Raw genomic sequence first — 18581 nt, 5'->3', positions numbered from 1 at the left:
TGCTGGGGGCTTGTCTGTATACTCACAGGCTACCTCATAGAGTTCATATGCCGTCTTCCATTCCGACCAGGTTTCGGCGGGGTTGTTGCCTGGTTCAAACGGCTTGGGCGGTTGGATCAGGGGAAACGCCATGGTGATACACTCGTTGCTTTACTGTAGTTGTTTCGGGGAGTTGCCGAGTTGCGAAATTTTAACTTCTGACACCATGTTATATACTGATTGTTATCGATTGAATCAGACCCAGACCCTTAGATTCAGACGGGCCGCCAACATGTGTGTGTTCCACACGGCTAGGCCTGACACCATGTTATATATTGATTGTTATCGATTGAATCAGACCCAGACCCTTAGATTCAGACGGGCCGCCAACATGTGTGTGTCCCACACGGCTAGGCCTGACTCTTTATTCACGAGGGCAAACCGCCAATAAGAGGGCGCCACTAACATGTCGATATATATAACAGTGTGTACCCATATGCCGCTTCGTGTACTTAGGTGCCGCTTCAGAGGCGAAATATGCATCCTTTGCTTTGCAAGCGCCCCTAGTTCGATCGGTGGCCATCGCAGTCGTGTTTGCTCGAAACGGCATACGTTTGCTCGAAGCTTATGGCTGTCGGCGAGTAATTTCCTGCTAAAAGGCGCGACTTTTTTTGCGCATGCTCTGAAACTGCACTAAAAGAACCGTATTTAAGTAGAGGACAGCCTAGGAGACTATATAATTCAAAACAAAATACAAGACATCCACCGACCAACGCTTGTTATCCCAACCATCCGACAAACCTTTGCGTTTTGTGACGTCACGCAGCACCTACAGATGGCAGCCATTGACACTGGCGAAATTCGGGGTGCAGTTTCGTAAATAGACCCATGAAAGGTTTAATTGATAACGGGATATTATATATCAAAATAAAAATTACGTTTGTCTACATGAAAGCTCCCTCGACGTAACGACCGCAAGAACTTAAGTACTTCCGGTTTCGACCGGACAATCTCTTTAAATATCAGGTAGACGTAGTCAACGCGGATACGGTAAGACAAGTGTCACTAATTACGATCATATAAGCGATGTTATCGCGTGCAGTCACTGAATTCTTGCATTATACCCCGGCCACATGGCAAAATTAATGTAATTTCGATCGAATGAATATATGGGGCCGACAAATCAACTTGCGACGCTCGTAGAATCACTCAAGACCGCGAGCTGATTAAATCCCGTATCATTTAATGAAAATATAATAATTTTTCGTGTGGCAGGGGTGCTAAACATACTATTTACAGTCAACTAATTCACTTCTCCCTATGGGCTCCAGCTGCCTTAGAACAAAATATAGCTTATTTTGTATACAATAATACTATTACCTTAATACAGTTAAGATTCTAATATAAACACGGTAAAGGCAACAAAATAACATTAGTAACAATAAACATATAAGCACAAACAGCGGCACCTTCAATATTTACACAAACTTGTTATTCCCCTCCACCAAAAAACGAGATTCCGTTCTATCACAAGATTTAAAGGGGAAAAAAAAACGACTGCAGCACTTTACTCGCGTCCTTCATGACCAAGAAAGCCCGTAAATAAGTTCTTTCTCACCTGTCGATCGTATCCATACGTCCCACAATATTCTTCATGAAAGCATTTGAACACGAACTCCAAGAAGTCTCTCTCTGCTGAGAGAGAGGTCTATCGATAATCGACCAGTGTCATCGTTGGTTTGTTGCCACACATGCCACTCAAACCGCAGCAGGACTTGTTCCGCGAATTCACGTAAATGCCGTAGTATCAAGCGAACACAAAAGAACTACCCGAGGCTGCGGTGAAGACAGAAAAACGACGGAAAGAAAAGTATCAAAAGAACCACAAACGAGAGTAGCGGCAGCAGTGTGTGACGAAAGGCTTAACATTGTCGAGCCATTTCTTGCTCGTGTGCGCTCCCTACGGCGATGGCTGGATTTTTTTTTTTTTTTGGTTCCCTTCCCTTCTGAAATGCCTCAGCGTTCCTTTTCAGAGCGTCAGCAGCTCACACACAACGTAAATTTACCAGAATCAGAGCCCGTATCAGGGAAGAAGATGTCGCATCGCAGCTGCTTCATTTGAAAAGTGTGGGGAGCTACAGGACTGCACGTAGCCCCGCGGTTACGGGGATAATCATAAATATAAATTTGGTACTTTCAACCTTCGTAACACGTTGTATATTACGTTTATATTATACATATATAATGAATTGTACAAGACTGTGCTTTTAAAACGTATATTATTGTCAAATGAACGTGCACAAAAAACACAAATAGACAAAAAAAAAATTTTTTCACGTCGGTGCCAGATATTTTTTCACATAGTTGCGCCATGGCCTTCCTCCGATATTGTGACGTAACCACTCGGAGCGCTACGGCCAGGGGCGGATCCAGACAGGGCCGGATTAAGGTACTGGCTAAGGGGCCCGGGCCAGGCTGTCAGGGGTCCCATGCTGGCCTCTGAAAATTTAAAAAAAATGTTAGTCTTTTGTTTTATTTAAGAAAGTTTAGGCAGAAAGCAGAAGAAACACTCCGAAGGGCCTCTGGCGCAATGGCCTTCTCGTTCTCTTTTCCTCAACAAGGAAACAAGGATGCCATAAAGTTCCCGTCTCTAGATCAGCTGGCGTTTGTGAGCTCGTTGTACAAGAGCGTGACAGAACAAAATTCAACACGGCCTCCCATGCCCCTTGTTAGATTTTTTTTTAATTGGAGCTTGATGGAAAAACGGTTATGGAGCTTTCTTTTGTATTGGGGCCCCCTAACCGTGTTCAACGGACAATTGTGGGCAGGAAGTTAAGCAAGGTTAAGCAAGCAACGCAGATGGTTCACACATGTTGTTTTAAAAATTTTCGCGAAACTCCATATGGAGTTTTTTCCAGAACGATAAGTTTGAATTAAGCGAAAAGGTGCCCGTAAATATCCGGAACACGGGCAACGCAGATGGTTCACACATGTTTTAAACATTTTCGCGAAACTCCATATGGAGTTTATTCCAGAACGATAAGTTTGGATTAAGCGAAAAGGTGCCGGTAAATATTCCGGACACTATACGCTCCGTGCGGGAACTATAGGGGGCGCTTTGAAAAACGCGCGTAGCGCCGCTAGCGGAGGAGCTGGCGTTCGACAGTGAGGCGCGTTCCGCAGCCTGCGGCACCTTTTTGCATGTATAGCTGTTGAGGCGGAAGCGCGTACGGAATGAACTTCTGCTGTTTGAGCCGATACGTTGAGAGTGACTTTGCATGAGGGCTGGGGCAGACCTAAGAAGCGCATCTAGCTGTTCTCCGCTTTAAATATTGAGTTTTAGTCGTTAATAGGGGCCATTTCTCTAGTCGCGGTCGAAAAAGGGGTTGGAGCAATTTTCCGAAGAGTAAGATGGCCACCGGTGTAACTGCTCTCAGTGGAAAATTTGATTGGCTCGCCGCTGTAAACGTAGGACTACTGGGGCAATGATATTTGGAGGCGAGTGAGATGTTCATGAAAGGAAAGTGTGTATACCACTGTCTCCGTAGGAAATTTGTTTCACTCGTCGCTAGAACAGTATAGGATTGCTTAAACAATGAGATTTGGAGGCGAGTGAGATGTTCCCTAAGTGTGTGCACTAAGTGTGCCAAGTTTAATTAAGACAGCAGGTGTGAAAGTTATGTTCAAGGGGAATAAAGCTGTACGGGATATCCAATATTGGACCCAAAGTATTGTGTTATAAGCGGACTGTGCGAAGCGCAGATTTGGGCGCATAGGTAATTGGTCATGTCAGTAACTTGACACAACACTTATACCAACAAGAAGTGGCATAGGGAAACCAGATGGAAATTTACTTTGGGCGGCGTAACTGAATGAAAACTGGCTTTGACCGTCAATGATTGTTAAGAAAACACCATTCGTCCTAGGAGGTGCAGGCTCTACAGGTAGGAAGGGACCAGTGGGATTATACTTCTAATTAAAACAACTTTATATAGGTGGCTCCAAAGCCGAAAAAAAAAAAGAGTTGTCACCTACAGGACTCGGGCTGTCGGCATTTCCACATCCAAAAGGACGCTGATCAAAAAAGAAAGCACACCACATAAACTTCCATATACTCAAACGTCGATTCTTCAGTGATTCCGAGTTTCATTGTAATTTTTCTTAGACTCATATTTGTCACATTTTGTACCGTCCGAATCTTTCATCATGAAGTACAGACTGCATTTCATACTGGTCCGGAAATATTACCGACACGTACAATGGGGACAAAACTTCTTTGGAGGGAATTCCTCCAACGAAATTGGCACTGCATACCCGCGAGTGTAGAGTGGCATTTCAGTTCGTCCCATCGGGTCTAACATATGTAGGCGTTGCTGGCACGAAAACAAACGCTGAGCGAAACACGGCAGTGTAGAATATCAAAACAGTGGCAGAAATGATCGAGGGACCAAATTTTTCGCGTCGTACGGAATCCATCCTTACCGATGTCCCACAAAACATCCGCGAGTTCAAAAATGGTGAAACTTCATCCCCATGAGATACAACGCGTAACTATTGAAGCACTTAACGACGCAGCAGTTCATGCTGTCAACCCAGCGCAACCGCACCGCTACGACTTCAATGCGTACCAATGTACGCTGCGTGATTTCGTTTGGCTGGAATTCTCACTGCCTAACTTCGGTAATGGCCGCGTGGCGGCGCGCCGGTCGCGTCGCACGGAGTGTAGAGCCACCAACAAAGAGGCGTTTCAAGGAGCTGGCTCTTAAGACGCCCCTCAACAGTTTTCGATGGGTACTGACTGCAAGGAAGTGCTCTAGAGTTGATATCTGGTCTGCCAGTGCAACTGAACACTCTTCCTTCCAGCGACTGATACGAATACTGCAATGGTTTCACCAACCTCTGAGGTATAACCTCTTATTCTTAAACGTTGAGTCACAGAACAAAATGGCCGCCGAGGTCTAAATTACTGCATTTAAAAAGAACAAGATTAGTACTAAATCTGATGCGAAACATTTTCCCCATTCAAAAAGACAACGTGTAGATACAAAAAAAAAGAAAAAAGCATCTTTTCGATTCTTATGATAGATACTTTAAATGCAAACTTGTGCCCGAACGACAGCGGTTGATGTCTTAGAATTTCACGCAGTTTCTCCTATGCTTTAAATGTGGAAGTCTGTGTTTGTTTGCGAAACGAGGTACCTTTTCGGTTGCTGCATAACTCAATTCATGTGTGATTAATGATGCCACTCGACACGTTAGCAAGAGGGTCACCTGTGCTAAAAGTCGACATCGTGACCAATTTGTATAAACTGGCCCGGGCATGTACTCTATAAATCTAGCTGTAATTCTAGTCAAACAAATTCATGAACGGAGTCAACATTTTATATGGAAGCAATTTAGTGTTTTTTTGTTGTTGTTGTTGTATTTGTGGTTAAGTTGCTGGATGTGAACGATAAATCCTAATATTTTCCGCAATGTTTATTTGATTTCATTTTTGTACCTCAAAATTACTATATTGTAAATTGCTAGAGCGGTTGATTATTTGCGAAGTAGCTTCTAAACAATCGCATCTGCCTCAATGCCAGCAAGGGAAACTTGAATTCCATTGAATCTACGGATCTAAACAAGGCTCGACAATAATCATAGGATGAAACATATCTAGATTTAACAAGTTCACAAATATATATTCCCGACGTCATCGTTACCTCCACCACCACCATCACCACCACCATTATCATAGGTAGAGGCCTCATAACAGCCTAAGCCCAGGGCCCCAAATGCCTTAATCCGGCACTGAATCCAGAACTCCGTTGTTTTTGTTGTTTTTTTGTTTTGTTTTTTTGGGGGGGGGGCGGGGGCGGAAAATTTGTAAAGATACTATTCTCCCATTCTTTCGTGTGCACCGGGGGGTCCATCCATGTCAAACTGCCCTACGAAAAGGGGGGGGGGGGGGTCGACCCCCCCGTCACCCCCCCCCCCCCCCCCCCCCCCACTTGGATCCTCCCCTGGCTACGGCTTTCTCTTCTAGGAGGTGTTGCCCAAGCCCTTGACGTTGCCCCTCTCCCCTCCTGGTGCGAAGAGTAGGATGACTCACTGGCCGCCCTGAAAAGCAGTACCCTATTGGGGAGGAGGACAGACCGTGACGCCCCAAGCGGTTAACCTAACAACTACACGGATGGGGACAACAAATACAATGACCCAGCGTTCGGCCGACATAACCGAACGCGGCGTCAGCGTTCGGCTGGAGTTCGTGTTCTCCGGCGAGGGGGAGGAGGGGCTGTTTTGTTTCCACTACGGCCTGCATGAACAATGCAGCATGCACGATTCCAGCTCAGCACAAAAGCCGAAGTGGGTCAAGCTCGCATTCTCTGAGGATAGATCCGGCACTTAACGTCGCTTCGTCGATTGTTAGTATTTTTTACATTAAACTGCGCCCCGCGCTCTATTGTAGAAGATGACATGGCCATGCCCATAAGGCCTGTCGGCATGTGCACAGGCCTTGTGTTGAGTAAACACCAAGCGTGGGGAAAACAAACGGGTCAGAGCGCCCCCTATAGTTCGATCTCCTGCACCGGGGGGGCTGGGGGAAGACTGACCTATGTGGCAGTTGGAGATCGTCGCCAGGCCTCGTTCTTGACCGCTCCGACTGCTGCTGTTCAGGGTACTCCGGGGTAGGCGTACGAGGCGACTCAGTCGCCCTCGTGTGCACCGGAGTTAGGGCGGTCATGGTTGGCGAGCCCGAGTGCATTTTAAAGCGCAGCTCTTAGGCGCCCGTTTCCGGCTTGAGCGGCGTCGCCGTCGCCGTCGGCGTAACCAAGGTCACCCCAAGGTCACGTCAACCCCCTAAGGTCACGTGACCCCCAGGTCACGTGATCCCTCCCGAGGTCACGTGACCACCCCAGGTCACGTGACCCCCCTCCCCCCCCGAAATCATGCGACACCCCTGAGGTCACGTGACCCCCTCCCCCCGAGGTCAGGTGACCCCCCCGGAGCATATTAAATAATGAGGGGAGGAGAAGGAGAAGGAGGAGGAGGGGTCTACTCTCCCCTCAGTACCGGATCCCTCCTCCTCCTCAAGAGCTGCGCTCCAATTCGGCGTTACAGGAGTTGTAAACGGCTTTCACTTTTTTTTAAACAAGTTTTTCCAGTCCTATTCCTAACCAGACATAACAGTGCTGTAGTGCATGGCTTCACTTCAGTACATTTTGTAGGACAGGACCTTGACGACACCGGAGTTCACATGAATGCCAACAAAGTTGAACAAACTGTTCCATTTCTTTTGCAGTTGTCTTGATACAGTTTTCGGTATTCTGCACCATGTAGAGGTTCGTTTGTAATGCAAAGTTCTCAAAGATTGAAGTATTACAAAACATCTTGAAGTACTGATACGGTGACGGGATTTCGCCAGGTGGAGACTCTTCTTTGAACTCCGCATTTAAAGGGGCATCCAGACGAGTGCTTCCTTCTTTGAACACTTATTTACTGACTCGCAGGCAGCTTGCCGTAGTTTTGTCAACGGTCGCCTCTCCAGATTTGCTCATCGAATTTTAGCTAATCACCCCCAACGGTATCCTTGATATGGACGCCGGAGCATAATTCCCTGAACGGGAACGAACGCGCACACGTGCCAGCCCGAGCTTAAACCCTCCGGGCCCCTCCACCGCAGGAAGACCCATTCCTGGTCCCCATCCCGATCCCCCTTACCTATCGTAACATCCTTCAACATCTCCGATTGAGTCGCCGCACCCTTCCTCCGCCGCACAAATCTCTAACGAGGGAGGACGCTGTAGGTTGGCGCATGTTAGAAACAAATACTTTCCCCCACCTCAGCCTCTTACATGCCATATATACCCTACAGTATACCCCACAAACAAATGTCCCCTGTGCACCGAAAAGGCTTCATTATATCACATCCCGTGGGCATGCCCTAAGACTCAGCTGCCCCCCCCCCCCCCAGTTCCCAACCCAAACGCCGAGCAGTGGGAAGCTGCGCTGTCCAGCTGGCATCCGGACGACCAGCGTGCGGGCCCGAGCCGCAGCGACAGCTACAGGGGCCCTGGAATGAGGGCTCCTGTCGTCTTGGAAGAGCCAAACTAATTGTTTATTAAAAGTTCTCTCTCTCTCTCTCTCTCTTTCTCTCTCTCTTGCTACACTTTTCTGGAAGTGCCGTGCTGGTACTGAATTGATCTTCATCAACATCGTCATCGATTTCGACTTGAAGGCCAACATCGACTACGACGTCGTTTAGTTTGTGTTTTCTTTTTCTGCTTTTGTCTGCTCTTTTTCATGCGAAGATTCTATTTCAACATCGGATACATCACCCCGGGGATTGAGGAGAGCTGCCGGCATTTATTTCTTCCCATAAAACTTGATGGCGTTGAAAGATGCCATCTGCTCCAATAAAAGAGTAGTATATCCAGATAAGGAACGACATACAGAAATCACAAAGAAGCAAAATAGAAGGCTCGAGGTACAGCTGAGCACGTCTTATGAGTTGTGAATGTGGAAGCATGCATGTCGTTCCGCTCCCTTAGTTCGTCTGCGTTGTACTTGCTTCGACGGGTAGGTTGCGTCACTGCCGAGGTGGTGGGCGCCGACGATGTGGATGCTGGAGGCGGCGCCATGTTCGTCGGCGACGAGTGAGAGTGAGTGGGTGAACGACTTTATTGAACCAAATTACTTGGCCGCAAGGCCTAGTACCGTGGGTTCGGGGTTAGGGCATGGGGAGTATGGGAGGGTTGACTCTTCTTTGTCGTAGTCGGGTTCTCGGCAGGCCCGTACGAAAATGTCAGATTCAGGCCGGAATGCAAAATGCCGGTTCCGCCTAGACCCAAAATTGGGGCACCAGTTTGTATCCAGCCTGGAACCGCGCATTTCCAGCCCCAATTTTAAACCCAGGCGGTGCACCGCCGGAATTCTCGCTGCGCTCACCACTGGACTCTACAAAAGAATTTCGTATTATGCCCTTAGCCGTTACAAGCGAGAGATCGTCGCGATTTCAGACCCAGTCGGACTGGGTATGAAATCGCGACGACCTCTCGTTTGTAACGGCTAAGGGCATCACGCGAAGGACTTGTAGAGTCCAGTGGTGAGCGCAGCGGTAATTCCGGCGGCGCACAAGCTCGTCCAGGCGTCGTCGCGTCGTCATTATACACGGTGCACGGAACACACACACACAGCACGCGCCAGCACAGTACAGTATCCTGTGTTGGAGTGCATCAGGAAGTTCCGGCGGGCAAGCGGTATCCAAGTTGTCCAAGTATTTGCACCAAGCACACCAGCGCCAAGCGCATCCAGATGCCGAGCCAAAGTGCAATGCACAGTTAGTATCCGCTGGTATCCGTGCGCCCGCAGCGCGAACGTCGCCACCGGGCGAGCGCCCATAGACAGTCCGACGAGAGCGAAGAAGAAACTAAACTGACCAAACCGACCAAACTCGCAGCGCTGCGCTGCCGCCGACTGCAACAAACAACAAAGCCAGGCGCGCGCGCGGAGAACGCCCGCTCGCAGCGCCTGCGCAACGGATGCGCCTGTCCCTAACACGTGACCTGCGAGAAACCGCGGAAATTCCCCGCAGCCCCCCCCCCCCCCTCCCCCAACCCTCCCTCCCCTCCTCCAGTCACGCATGTGCGCGCCCGCTGGCTGGGAGCAGACTCTACTGGAACAAGGGAGCGGTTCGGATCCACCGAACACCGTGCGATTCTAGTGCGTTGCGACTCCCAGAATCGCGCGGATCGGAACTGTCCACAAGTTTAAAATCCCGCGGATCCAAACTGGAACCGCTCCGATCTGACATTTTTGTACGGGGGTTTTCAATTTCTTGTGTCCGAGAGATGGCCGCTAGCTGGGTGTCCAGATCCTCGGCCGCCAGGATGGTCTCCCAGACAGGCGGCCCATCGTCTTGCTCGGGTTGCATCTCCCGTAGGGCAGCAGGCAGCCGGTCCCCCGGGCACTCCCAATAGGTGTGCCGCCAGGACCCATCGCCGCTGCCACACTCCTCACACCTCCCGCTGAAGAGGTCCGGCCAGGTCCTCTTCAGGATGTGGGGGGTAAGAGTGTTGCGGAGCTGCAACTTCCTCCAGTTGGTTTCCTGCTGTCGGGAGAGCCCCTTGTGGGGCCCGGCCAGGGTCTTCCGTTGGAGCCGAAGGCCCTTCAGGATCTCGCCATAGGTTACGGGGCCTCAGGTGTAGGGTGAGGTCCCGTAACTGTGGTCACCATTGATTGTGAGGAGGCCTGACTCCCTTGTGGAACGGTGATGAAGTGCGCGCACCACGAGTGAGTGGGCCATCTCGTTGCCTGTATGCCCAGAGTGTCCGGGCACCAGGTCAACGTGTGTGTTGCGTCGTTGTTTGCGGGTCTTCTCTTGTACAGCAGGCGCGCCGCTTCTCCAATTCTTCCCCGACTCATGTTGAATAGAGCCGTTCTGGAGTCAGTTGCGATAGTAGCGATCTTTACACCCAGGAGCTCTGCTTACATACGCGCCAGGGCCACAGCAACTTCTTCCGCTACATCTACGTCCGTTGCCTTGAACGAGCGCGCGCCACTGTGTCCGTTTTACCGGCGCGGGGCCCGTAGCGCCATGGGAATGCGCAGCTTCGGTTTACCGGCGCCTAACCGGCGCGGACACGCAGCGCCATGGGGTGGCGGTCGTTGAAAATGACGCGCGGAGGCCAATGGGATACTCGCTCTTTGAAACTATGACGCGCGCTTCACTGCGCTCCATGGGGAGTGGGGAAACAAACTATAGGTCAAGAAGGAAAGTGGAAACTCTTCCCACCTCTTTCCACTTTAGTAGAGCGAACGCTGGAGAGGAGGCGGCTTCCTCTCCTCCGTTCGCTCCGCTGAAGTGGAGAGGGGTGGGTGGAGCTTCTACTTCGTTCTTGACCTGTCACCGACCATAAATGCCCTTTGATTAGGCTTTTCGCGAGGTCTCAAAACTGGGAGCCATCAAATCGCGGCTTCACTTGGAGAAAGGAGTCTAGGTGCCGTTTGGCGCGGCTTCAAAGCTGATAACGTCGGCTCACTCCATTTAACTCGCATTAAAAAAAAAAAAAAAGAAGCTCACGAATGTTGCATTTGACACAAACTGATGGAAGCACTGCTCAGAAACGAGTCTGAAAGCACCAATGATGCCATTTGGAATCGTTATTAATGCGAATTCATTAACTGTCCCACGGAGCGAGCTGACGTTATCAGTTTGGAGCTCGAAAACGGCAGACTGTTTCCGCGATTTCGCTTTCAGTTCCATTGCATGTCGTGCGTCGACGGGGCTCCCATTGGCCACTGCGCTCGTCGGTTTCCACGACCGCTCACCCCATGGCGCTGCGTGTCCATCAGCGCGCGCGCGTCCAAGGTCACCAGGGGAGCACGCACGCTGACCGGCGACGAAAAGCACGCAGCAGACGAAAAAGGGAGCGGACGAGCGGCTCGCATGCTTTCGCATTCACGACTCATAAGTGCTTAGGTCAGGGGCGGATCCAGAACTCCGTTTTGGGGGAGGGGGGGGGGGTCGGAAAATTTGTAAGGATACTATTCTCCCATTCTTTCGTGTCCACGCACGTCTAATTGCCCTCTGAGAAGGGGGGAGAAGGGAGGTCGACTTTGTTTGAGGAAGGGGGGGGAAGGAACCGGCCGCCCTTGTCGCCCCCCCCCCCCCCCCCCCCCCCCCCTTGGATCCGCCCCTCACTTAGGTGTATCTCGCGCTTTTCTGTTCGAAGTTCCGTTGAACGCGTAGGCGATCCCTGGCAATTATAATTCATTTTAGAAGCCTCTATGAGGCTCATCGCTGAAAAATATCGACGATTAAAGAAATGTTTATTCTCCCCCTGGAAGTCTTCACAAACTCAAAACGACAACGGCGAGAAGCGTCGATCACTTCGATAGAGTTTTCCCGCTGCTTCATAGATGGCGGCAGTTGCCTCCATCTATGGGTTGCCGGCAAACGAAGTTAAAAGGCTAAATTTGGATTTTCACATGATTACACTCGAAATAATTGGTCCTAAAACCATCAGTTGAGTTTGAAAAGTGATTCCAAATGGGACAACTGGTCCTGAAAGTGTTAACGAAACGCCCACACCCGGCCACCGCTGACAAGTGAGTAGAGGCAAAGGCAACTAGCTGGCCCCGAGAAGTTCGCGTGGCGTCCCCTTATGGCGAACCGGGGTGACGTCACGGTGAGGACAAAATTTTTCCCCGACTCGCCCCGCCCGCCCTGTGGAGGCTGCGACGACGTTAGCTCTGGGCGCGGTCGTTTCTATTCAATTTTTTTTTTTTTTTTTTTTGCGTGTTTATCGTAGGAGGTGTAAATTTTTATATGCGGCTTCCTGTAGCTCTAGGCGAAACTTCAACCAACATTTCAGGCATGGTTGATAGGGCAGGCAACGGATGAATCGCAGCTGGCTTTACATCTCACACAATAAATGCTGATGATGATCTGAATGAATTGGTAAATTATGTATGCTATTTCGTGTTTTTTTTTTTTTTTTTTGTTTTTTTGTATCTCTGCTTTTAAACAAGATCGCCGAAGCAGAAAAGCTGTATGCTGCTCGAGCAACATGTTAAATACAGTCTGGGCCATGGAGAGAGAATCACAAGTGAGGCAGCCCAAGTACAGGGCGAAAAAAAGAAAGAAGGAACATTTATTTATATACATTGCTCGCCTTTGACCTTTGCTGGATTTGGATAGTATTTCAATGAACTCCACTGGTGGTATATGTGGACTTGTTAATACCGTCCTCAAGTAATGTACAACAAATGTAAGCAAAGGTGTCTAGCCCGTTATTAGTCTGTTAGGCTCTAAATTTGATATTTTAGCTAAATCAAGTTGTCCTGAAGCTAAAATAAAAAAACGCTTTTCTCCCGCAAACTGTCACCCTTCATAGGTTCCACTTTTTTTTTTTTTTTTTTTTTCTACCACTGCAGCATGCACCACTGAACGGCAGTTTGAATGCTTGCTGTTCCTCCTGTTTTCTTCTGTTGTCAGAGAGTCCAGCTTAGGGAGTTTGGAGGCTGAGGAAGCTTTTGGGGAACATGCAGCAGCGTCTATTTCAATTGGAAATGACAATTCAAACTAAACGGTGTATTTTCCGAATACCCAAGGCTGGAATAAAGAAAGGATGTCAGGGAAAAGTATAAAGATTCCGAGTTACAGTACTATCGTCGTTCATCTTTTGGGCAGTTCAATACATCTCATACAAGCAGCTGGGGGCAATTCGGCAGTTTTTACCGCAACCATACAAACTAATTTACAGTAATTGTACCGCTTCTAAATAATAAAATATACCTGCATACGTGTATGAGCTATATCATTAATTCACGAAGAAGCCACATCTATGTAACCAATTCTGTTCCACGAGTACTTCAAAGGTCTCTAGACCCAGGGCCTTTAAAACATCTCGGAACCAGCGCATGCAGCGTAAGTTACACGCGCAGAGTCGGGGTCGTGAGCTAATTTGCCGACCGCCCAAAGGGCCTTGATATAAATGCAATTTGAAATGCCTACAAAGCGGGATGTAATATTCTCATAAATCATGAGCATGCAAGGAACAGAATTTCAGCATCTTAAACACTTACGCCGCCGCTTCACCGACCCCTCGCAAGAGTGCCTTGTGTCGTGTGGACGGACGGGGATGTTCATCGGCGGAATCGCCTCCGCCGATAGCTTTTGGGATTTGTAACTTAGTGACAAGCAGGCTTGTGAAATGTACGGAAGCACGTCAATATCAGCCCAGCGTCTTCTACACCGGGTAAACGAGGTCCCGCTCTTCGAAGTGCTCGCGGCACACAACGCCAAACCAGGAAGGGAAGCGAGCCGGATATGAGATCGCGGAGCGGAGTCCTCCCCCTGACGTCACAGTACACCTCGCCCAATCAGGGCGCGGCGACCGCAGCGACGCTTGTGTTCGCTACAAGTCAAGAAGGTAGGAGAAGCTCCTCCCACAAGCGTGATGCGCCCATTTCAAATCTATCCGCAGTCGAAAGAAGAGTTCACTGGAAACGCTCCTTGTTCCGCTTCAATGGATTCCCACATGTCTTTGATCCCACTTTTTAAGAAAGCGACCTTTGTATTCATTGGAGGGGGAACCGAGCCCGTGAACGCAGCCTTTGTATCCATCGGAGGGGGAAGCTAATCCCCGAAAGTCGTATTTGTTTCCATCCGAGGGGAAAACTCTAATCTCCCTCTCGTGGCTTCCACAATGCTAAGTCAAAGTCGAAATGTAAAGCAAATATGTACAGAAAGGCAAGACCCTCCTCGCGTGTTGGCCGCGACGTCACGGAAACGATGGGATGCTATTGGATGCGGAGGTGGCGGAGGGATATGTATTCCTTTTGAAAGGGGCATTTGCCGCTACCAGAGATCGGCTCGCTGGCCTCTCCGCGCGCCCTGATGCCGTGATCTCCTTTTCTCTCTCAATTTCTACCCGCATAACTTTTTTTTTTTTTTTTTTTTTTTTTGAGACATACACTTTACGAATAAAGTCGAAACTGAAACTAGGTCAAACTGCAAAGAAAAAGCTGTAGACGAGACTTATGGTAGCCAAAACAAGACGACGAGAGCCGGAACAATCCAAATCCGATCCTTGCCGGATCGTTTTGATCTGCCGAGGAGCGTGGTTCAGGTTGGACGTTCACGATCGGTGCCTCTGTAACTCTTACAACATGTCCCAGTTAAAGATCAAGGCTTGTAACCTAATTCTGAAGGAGCACTTCGGCACGGTCGTTGCGGCTGTCGGGGGCTCCCTGTTGAAAGTGTCGTCTCGAAGCCTCCCGCAGCTTTTGAAGAGCACAGATCTGCCCGCTTCCAAGGTATGGACGAGAAGATCATTAATCCCAGCAACCAGCGCTCCTCCGATTTTGGGTCCACGGCACGAAGGGACTGCCGTGCCGAGTGCAGCGTCCCTGAGTTGTAGTTTACGGTGGAAAACACCGTTTTCACCATGGGTGGCTGTGCGCAGCATGCTGACGTTGACACGAAAAACACTCGTCTGAACGAGTGAAGCAAACAACACGAAAAATAACACCAACATTCGTTTTTCTGCACCTTCCTTTCGTTGGGGTCGGTTCCCTTTGCATCTCCATGCTCCAAGCTGGATTGTAACAATACAGGCAAACACGGAGAACATGAGCGTGAGCCGTACGAGGTTATGGTCACTGAAAGGAATAGAACGGCAGGGAGGAGTTACAGTTGTCTCCGCCTCCTGCGCGAAATTCCTACCTTCGATAACGCTTCAGCGTCTCGTCGCCCCGAGCGTGCTCGCGCAGCCGAAGCACGACGGAAAGCAACGAGCGCCTGCTCGAGGCCGGGGAACGGAAAGAGACGCCAAACTATAATATAAAAAGACAAAAAAAAAAAAAAAAAGGTCAAAATGTTATTGTTTATATACCTTGTTCCCCTGTGACCTCCCTTCTTCCCATCTGTTTGGTTCGCCATTACTCTTACACCCTAGGCTCAGGGCTGAAGTTACTCCCCTCTATCTGCCATTCGTCTGCTCTCGCATTTTAGCTACAATGCCCTCAAAAACTGCCCTCGATTTCTGTCTGACGACGTCTTGAAAGTGTCACGCTGTTGCTTGTCGCAGCGGCGTAGCACCGACAGAGGTGGGTGCGGCGGGCAACTTTTATGCTGCAGGTGATGCTGCAGTAGTTCGCTCGACTTTTTTGCCGCCGTCTCTATGACCAGCAGCTGGGAGCGCAACATCCGACAGCGTGACACAACAATTTGTTGCACCTTGGGATCACTTTCATCACTGTGCGGACGAGATAGGCCATAAACACGCCAGTGAAAGACTCGTTCCAAGGGAACCTAAAGTTTAGCTCCACGTTCCGAAGCAAGGGCGTTACCAGACGAGCCTGCGGGTGGTTCGTGGACTGCTTGTGCCGAACGCCACCACCTTGTTGCAGGTGAAGAAAGCGCTGATGGTGTTGATCCACCACAACATAGTGGACTTCCGGTTGCATCCCAAGGGCTACGTGGAGTACATCATCGATGCGGACCGTGTGCTGTACATGCTTCGGTACCCCCGCTACACGCACTGCGCCAAGACGCTGTAAGTGTGGCGTTCTTCCGTAGCTCTTGGAGCTTCTTAGAGCTAGAGCCAGGGCCAGGTTGCAAGGAAAAATATGAATCCATTTACTTGGTTCGGTTGTGCATTGGATACTATAGATTGCTTGTGAAATGACACCCGTCTGGCTCGAACTCTCGCGAGATTGTACGTTTGTGAACCTATGCCCTTCATTTTCCTATGTGCGGAGAGAGTGTTTTTCAGTGCGCTTTTGGGGATATCAACCTTACCGACCTCAGCAGTCGGCGACACGAAGGGGCATTGGCTGGTTCTCAGTGTTCGCATATAGTGACCGTCACTCAGAGTTAAGGCAAGCCGGAGATTGAGCAGTCAATTTGTGAAGCGGCTGGAATGCTTCCGGCAAATGCGCTACAATAACTTTGAAAGGGAAAAAGACGGAGTAAGCTAGGTAAAACAAAGTTTTTGTGCTGGCTAAATGTTTTCTTGATAACGCTTCTCTAGTTCCGTTGGCGGCAGAGCCTCCGCCTATGTGTTTGTGAGATTTATGAACACCAAAAGCGACGCTAATGAAGAGTCACTTACATGCAGACGAATTGTAAAAAAAGACAAAAAAATTCACCGGCGTGGTTGCGCCAGATCACCGAGAGTGAAACGGCCTTTTATGAAACTGCCCTCGCCCTATAAGCAGGGCTGTGTTATTGTTATAATTTCTGGGGTCATGTTTGCGTGTGACACAAACTGAGATGGGTATTTATTGCTCCAAAACGTGAGTATTGTAGTGACTGACAGTTAGAGAATAACAGGGCATGGCTCATTATGTCTAGACTTCATGCTTCGTAATTCGTTCTTTGGCATTCTTATCTGCTACCGAAACAATCTTATTGGCTTGAGAGCGATAATAATATGTTCAGGGCTCGCCACACCCGTAATTGCTTAATTCTCGGCAACTGTAGTGATTGCACGAGCAGACATGCAAAGAAAACTATTTGGTTTCAGATGGAACTTGCCACAAAGGTACAGTTTGCCAAGGGACCAAGAAACATTTTTCATTAATTTAGCTCGAGTGGTATTGTGTATTGCAGGACAAATCACACAGGGAGGTACCTTATGTGGCAGTGCCGTTGCAGAAATTTTTTTTTTTGGGGGGGGGTGGGTAAGGATAAGGATGAGGTGAGGTGCCTGGGCCTCGGATGTCTCTGACCTGGGGTGCAAGGGAAGGGGGGAGGGGAGGGGGGTCAAAATGCATGTGTATGTTAAAGGGTCGGCCAGATTTCGTGAGGGTATACACCACTGTTGTATGGAGTAGGCTTCCACACTTTGCAGTCAGGTTTTCCTTGCACAGACGGGCATTTCATAAGTTGCTTGCATCGTTCGGAAAACAACAAACACCGTGTTCGAAGAAGTTCTTGAAATTTGGCGGCAGATCTCCCTGAAAGGGGCTTCTCGATTCGGCAAGTCTTGTGCAGCATTTTTGAAAAGCTGTACCCATCTTGGGCCTATGAATCTGGCATCTTTTTAACAGACGAACTGGCGGGGTGTAGGGCTCGTGGAAAGTTTGCAGGTTTTGTCATTTTTTTATCCTCAGTACCCCTAGGAAATTGCATTGAGTCATGCATAGCATCTGCATTTCTTTCCCATGTTTATCTCTAATTACGGGAACCTTAATCCCATCCTGTTGATTAGCCCTTTGGCTACTAATCTTGAGTGTCACTCATGCTGTCAATTACGGACCAGAAAGCCTGACCACAAGTCTGGCACATTTTGGGTTTTGGAGCGTGTTTGTGCGTATCCAACAGATGGCAGTGCTACCACCACTGCTCCGCCCCCTTCCAGTTAATCTGTTGTCTGTTTTTAATTTCACTAAAAAAAAACTATTTCTAAGGAAAGAAAATTTGACATCTACAAGCCCAGGGGAAGGTGACATGACCTCAACTTGAAGGTCCGCTTTAGCTGATGAAGAAATACGGTTACTCTTTGCTCAGCAGAGATGAGTGCAGTACTGTTTCCGGTGATGAGTCATACCACCTCTCTGATGTCTCGGACGGAACCTTTGCTTAAAATCAGCGTTTGGCTCAAAAATTAGAGGAAACATTCACTCTGTCTCCAGATGACGTCTGTGGCTCTCCACCTTCCCAAGTGTTTCCAGCAGTACTACAGAACTGAATGGACTCATCACACATGAGATGGTCAAGAATGAATAGAGCAGCAAATACCATGTGTAAACTAAGTGAATGTTCCCGTTTTGAATAGAACTTTGTAAAAAAAAATTTTTTAATAAATTAGTATGTTGTATATTGCATATTATGTTGTATTATGATTTATATGTGTATATTCATCTGTGTAGCCGTGTTCACCCTCTAATCTCTAACTTGCTTTACATTACTGATTGTTTTTTCACTGAATCCCCAACTAACTTATCATCATCTCTCTCTTTTTTTGTGCTTATAAACAACAATTGTCAGTAATAAAGCTCAGTTTAATTTAATGTAAGTGGCACTGAGATAAATAAAATGCCCATACATACAGTGTGAGTTTTAAAACTTTGTAACCACCCTACTAAAGTTCCCAATGGAACTGGTA

General features: G+C 48.7%; 1 protein-coding gene and 1 long non-coding RNA gene across 2 annotated transcripts in view; one reads left to right on the top strand and one right to left on the bottom strand.

Moving 5' to 3' along the window:
* Positions 1–2239: 2239 nt before the first annotated feature.
* Positions 2240–13591, bottom strand: LOC115310157. Its single transcript, XR_003916805.2, has 2 exons — positions 13552–13591; positions 2240–2478 (listed from the first exon to the last, which is right to left on the bottom strand). It is a non-coding gene; the product is annotated as an uncharacterized LOC115310157 (long non-coding RNA).
* A 952-nt stretch (positions 13592–14543) lies between these two features.
* LOC120850663 (DNA-directed RNA polymerase III subunit RPC3) overlaps positions 14544–18581 on the top strand; it is a 30949-nt gene continuing 26911 nt past the window's right edge. Inside the window, exons 1-2 of the mRNA XM_040223262.2 lie at positions 14544–14784; positions 15880–16025. Of these exons, the coding sequence (XP_040079196.1) occupies positions 14638–14784; positions 15880–16025 (293 nt within the window). The 5' untranslated portion in view covers positions 14544–14637. The remainder of the gene's footprint in view (positions 14785–15879; positions 16026–18581) is intronic.

This window comes from Ixodes scapularis, unplaced genomic scaffold (genome assembly GCF_016920785.2).
Source record: "Ixodes scapularis isolate PalLabHiFi unplaced genomic scaffold, ASM1692078v2 PGA_scaffold7__128_contigs__length_106722199, whole genome shotgun sequence".
NCBI classification, from domain to species: domain Eukaryota; kingdom Metazoa; phylum Arthropoda; class Arachnida; order Ixodida; family Ixodidae; genus Ixodes; species Ixodes scapularis.
The sequence above is the reverse complement of the archived record's forward strand: the minus strand, read 5'-3'. Positions and strand labels throughout refer to the sequence as shown.